Below are 5,342 nucleotides of genomic sequence, written 5' to 3'. Positions count from 1 at the left end.
ATTACCAGTTGGAAGATCTTCTGGGTATATGCCCAGAAGAGGTATTGTTGGGTCCTCCGGTAGTACTATGTCCAATTTTCTGAGGAACCGCCAGACTGTCAATCGTTTAATTCTTATGGGCAAGTTTCTATGTTTAACTCTTTGAAAATCATATTTCTTTGTCTCTTTCTTTCTGTCTCTCTGTCTCCTCTGTCTCTGTCTCTGTCTCTGTCTCTCTGTTTTCCCATGTAAGTGAAAGGCTGACCTGGAGCATGTGTGGCCCAGGCTGGTCTTGAACTTGTGATCCTCCTGCCTCTCCATTCCAAGCACTACCCATCATGTAGGCTTTTTTTCAATATATTTTTTTAAACATTTGCTTATCTATTTGAGGGGCAGGGAGCACACGTGACATAGCACATGCACTAGAGCCAGGGCAGCTTGCAAGAGTTGGTTCTATCCTTCTACCACACAGGATGACAATAACACGTCATCAGGCTGTCAGGCTTGTGTGTCACGTGTCTTTACCATCTGAAACCTCTCACTGACTCCCAGTCCTTATTTTTAATGACTGCATAGTGTTCTGCCACATAAGAGTCATACAGCTGGTTAGGTGTATGGGATGGAGAGGTAGCCTGACAGGCTTGGCCTCCTGTCTGTCCCTTATGGGCTGACTTGTGTCCTTCTCCCACCCCACTTCATACGTGGAAATCCTCACTTACCATCCCCCGGAATATGGCTGTGTCTGGAGACAGGGACTAAGAAAGGATAGGTATGTTAACCAAGCTCATATGAGTGGGCCCTGATCCAAAGTGACAAGTTTTTTTTTAAAGTAGTGTATATGTGTGTGTTCTGTGTGTATGTGTGCATATGTGTGGGTGCATGTGTGTTATGTATGTGTGTGAACGAGACAATATGCATGTGCTGGTCTCTCTCCTTCCATGTTTATGTGAATTCTGGAAATCAAATTCTAGTTACCGGGTTCTCATGACAAGTACCCTCACCTGAACTTCACCTGCTGGGCCATCTTATGGGCCCTTGATGTATGTTCTTGTAAGACATTCACAGGGATGGCCTTGTGACACAGAGAGACACCCTGGAAGAAATCAGCCCACTGGTAGCTTGACTGCAGAATCTGGCCTCTGGAACTGTGAGGGAAAGTTGTCTGTGGTTCTGTTTTGCCAGAATGGGGTAGCCCTTGCCATACAGCAAGGGCTAGCCACAAGACCCTGTTTTCCTCCTCAGTGAAACCACAGTCCCCAGGGCCTTGTGATAGTGTCATGAGAGAATGCTCTATCGGATGCCTGGAGTGTGCGGTCACAGACCTCTCAGCAATGTTGGTCCTCGCTTGAATGCAGAACACATGGGAAGCACATGCCAGGCTCCTCCGTGGCTTTGGCCCAGTGGTAGTCAGTAGCTTTGGAAGGATTCATAGTTTCTGCATGCTCTCCGACACCTCGTTGCACGTCACCCACGAGGGGCTGGCTCTATGATGGACATTCCCAGGGCCATACACTCATACTTTGCCAGCATCAGTGAGAAGCTGCTCTCTGGATCTCATGCAGAGCCACAGGGCTGTGGACATCCAGGAAGATGAAGTCTTTCTGGGCCTGCTGCCCACAGCTGCTTCCCAGTCCCTCTGGCACCTCGAGGTGACGAGAGCCAGACATCTGGAAACCACAGCCTAAGGACTTTGGGGCTGGCTGGGCATCTCACACCTGCACACCACAGGGAGTGGCCCTGTGCCCTTGATAAATTTTGCGGTGGGTCTAGCAAGATGACTCAGTAGGTTGGAACACTTGCGACACAAACTTAAGTTGGATCCTTGGATCCTGTGGTGACAGGAGCAAACCAGTTCCCCTCTGACGTAGGTACATGTGCGCCCATACTCAGGTCTCCTCCACCCAAACCCACACTTCATTGTGAGTTACCATGTGGGTGCTGGGAATCGAAACTGGGCCCTCTGCAAGAGCAACAAGTGCTCTTAATTGCTGAGCCATCTCTCTAGCCCATAAATACCTTTTAAAAGAAAAGTCAACTAGTTTACATCCAAGAGCTGAGTTGGCAGAGGCAAGCAGAGCCTCTGAATGAAGGCTCCCGTCTCCCAGTGAAGCAGCAGTTCAGATTCAGTCTCCCACCTCCGCACGCCCTGGGTGCCCCAACACACCCCTTCTCTTCTCTCTGAGGTGTGAGCCTCAGAGTCACAGAAGGCAAACAGGATACTCCTCTCCCACCCACAGACACTTCAGACGAGAGGCCCTACCCCTGCTCCTGGTGCTGGTTGGGTTTGCCACGGACCTGAGGAAGTACGCGTGGGGGGGGGGGGCAGGGGGTATCTAGGCTGCATGGGGACCTGGGGGAAGTGATGGGGGTGGGGACAGGACTACTTGCCAGGAAAGGCCTTCATAGAGCTGGCTCCACTGGTCAAACCTGGAGCCAGGTGGGCACAGGTAAGAGCCCCTTGGGAGTCCATGTACTTGAAAGACTGAAGGATGCCTGACGGTGATGTATGGTGATAGCTGCTTAGCACATCTGTGGGAAGCCTAGTGAGGAGAATGGCGTCTCCTATCCTTACCCTCCTCACCCCGCTGCTGATAATTTTTCTTTCTTTCTTTTTTTTTTAAATTTCGGAGGTGTTATGTTTTGTTAAAAAGTGATGTGTCCAAGCCTTAGTAAGTTATACTCACCTCTTAGCGATCACAAAATTGATACAAAATAGGTAACTTCTCCAGAGCTTGGGTGAGATAGGACTATCTCTAGGGGATTGGCGGGCACAGGGGAATGGCAGGCACCCGTTGAACAGTTTTTGGACAGCCTGATGTGCCAAATGTTTCCTGGGCCCTCTTGGGAGCATGAAGGCGAAAGAGAGAAGGCTCCCGTCTTTTCTGGAGGAACCTCCCATCTCCCGAGCAGACGTCCCAAGGCCCCAGCTCATGTGTGTGTTGGGGGAAAGCATGCTTAAAAGATGTCGGGATTTTACCACCTATGTGACAACCCTGCCTGGCAGTGAGTGGCATCTTGGAATCTTTCACTCAGCAAGACATGAGCTGTGCTGCACAGGAAGGCATCCTGGTGTGCCTTGTGGCCCTTTAATATGAAGGAAAGACAGACAGACACAGGGATGGTGGCATAGAGAGAGACTCGACTATGTCTTGAAAAGATGTTTCCATACAACAGGAGGGACTGTGTCCTTCCTTCCTTCCTTCCTTCCTTCCTTCCTTCCTTCCTTCCTTCCTTCCTTCCTTCCTGCCTGCCTGCCTGCCTGCCTGCCTGCCNCTTCCTTCCTTCCTTCCTTCCTGCCTGCCTGCCTGCCTGCCTGCCTGCCTGCCTGCCTCCCTGCCTACCTCTATGTTTTAGGGTGAGGAAGCAAGCAGGAGTGCACCTGGGGTCCAGGGGATGTGGCTGAAGGACAGGAGGCTTCTGTATGAGATAGCCCTTGGAGCATGTGCCAGCAGGTGCAGCTTTCTCTAGCCCCAAGGTCTTGGGCTCCTTCAGGGGTCCCACTCAATGCCAATGTACCTCCGAATCACTGCTTTCTAGAGATCTCAACCTGTCTGACTGTACAGGGGTCTCCGCTGCTGACTTCCATTCTCTGTAACTGAGACCTGGTCCCGTGGCTTCTAACAGAGACTTCGTGTATCCCTCCCTTGCATTAGACACACCCCCTTTGTCTCTTGGCCTGGTAACAGGTTTGAGGTCTCCACTACCAAATTTACAGGGTTTATTTATTTATTTATTCTCAAGACAGGGTTCCTCTCTGTAGCCCTGGCTGTCCCAGAATTTGCTCTGTAGACCAGGCTGGCCTCTATTTCACTAGATTTGTCTGACTAGGTCTAAATAATAGGTTTTAAAAACATTTCTTTTTTGAGACGAGGTCTCATGTAGCTCAGTCTGGACTCAGACTCACTATGTAGCTGAGGCTGAATTTGAACTCCTGAGTGCTGGAATTACTGGCAAGTGCCACAATGCCCAGCTAGAGAAGATTCTTTAAGGGCTGTTTGAGGCAAAGGTATGACTCAGGCTGTGGGCATCTATACTTCCGTGGGAAAAAAAGAGATGTATTTGTACATGTGATTCTCTAATCTATAGCGTCCATTGAGATGATTACACGATGATCAATAACGTACAGGAAGTCTGCCTTGTCCAGCACAGCCCGACACCAAGTGTTGTTATTGTTCTTTTCTTGTTATTATCTGTGTGTGCACACGTGATGTGACTGTCGTTGTGGGCAGGTGCATGCTGGGGCATGTGGGTGGAAGTTGGAGGGCAACTTTTGAAAGTCAGTGCTCTCTCTTTCTACTGTGGGTTCTGGGGATCGAACTCAGGTCTTCAGGCTTGCGTAGCAAGTGCTTTTAGTTGCTGAGTGTCTCTTGGGTCCTACACTAGCATGGACTAGTGTGTGTGTGTGTGTGTGTGTGTGTGTGTGTGTGTGTGTGTGCGTGCATGTGTGTGTGTGTGTGTTATTCTTTGGCTCCTGGTAGGTATTTGACAGGGTGATTTACGGTCTGTACTGGCATCGACCACCAGGCTCTTCTCTTTCCTCTTCAGATCTTCAATCTCATGAAGTATGACAGCTACAGCCGCTTCCTGAAGTCTGACTTGTTTCTGAAACCCAAGCGAACTGAGGAAGAGGAAGAAGAGCCCCCAGATGCTCAGACCGCAGCAAAGCGAGCCTCCAGAATTTACAACACATGAGCTGAGCCCTTCACCCCAGCGAAGGAGAGGGATGGACTCTTAGAACTGTACAGGGTGTCATTACTTGGTTGTGTTTGAGGACTGGAGTGTGCTAGACCTTCCCTCGGGATAAGTGTATTTTATTAACTGAACAGCAGCCTCTGCATGATGCTAATCTTCCATTAAAAACAAAAGTAGCTTTAAAGTGTCAGTTCACAAAACACATGAGATCCCTCCAACACTGGACACTCAGAGCCTTTCAATCTTGATTAAAGTGTTCCTGAAGCTACAAGTGAAACCTTTAGTCATCTCTACTTTGTAAGCCTTTACCCTGCCCTTCCTGCCTGGGCAGTGTCTGGCCACAGACCCTTCTGGCTAGTGATCCAAAGCACAAGTTGATCTGACAATCACAGGGGCAGTGGGCAGTGTTTGTGGATTATTTGGGGGTTAAATAGTTCTCGAGAGAAGTTCAGCACTGTCCAAAGCAAACCCCTGATAGCGTCTAATGATCTAGGGGGTTGAATGGCCACGTTAGCGAGAGGCTGTTATTTCTCATGTGGGCGTCTTGGGACCTTAATCTGTGATGTTTCAGGCAACACACATTTAAACATCATCTCTACAGAAACACTGTCCCAGCCAGGGAGAGACCAAGAGAAGTTGTTGTTCAGGGGTGATGGCTGTTCCAGGTGGTG

The 5,342-nt window shown here is 49.5% G+C and overlaps 1 protein-coding gene across 2 annotated transcripts in view; it reads left to right on the top strand.

The window, feature by feature from the left end:
* The window catches only part of Rgs10 (regulator of G protein signaling 10), a 42,064-nt gene extending 37,116 nt beyond the window's left edge, over positions 1 to 4,948 (top strand). For both annotated transcript variants that reach the window (XM_021208837.2, XM_021208838.2), the window contains exon 5: positions 4,525 to 4,948. In XM_021208837.2, coding sequence (XP_021064496.1) covers positions 4,525 to 4,671 — 147 coding nt within the window. In that variant the 3' untranslated portion in view covers positions 4,672 to 4,948. The remainder of the gene's footprint in view (positions 1 to 4,524) is intronic.
* Positions 4,949 to 5,342: the final 394 nt, after the last annotated feature.

Source organism: Mus pahari, chromosome 1 (genome assembly GCF_900095145.1).
Source record: "Mus pahari chromosome 1, PAHARI_EIJ_v1.1, whole genome shotgun sequence".
Classification (NCBI taxonomy): Eukaryota; Metazoa; Chordata; class Mammalia; order Rodentia; family Muridae; genus Mus; species Mus pahari.
The sequence above is the reverse complement of the archived record's forward strand: the minus strand, read 5'-3'. Positions and strand labels throughout refer to the sequence as shown.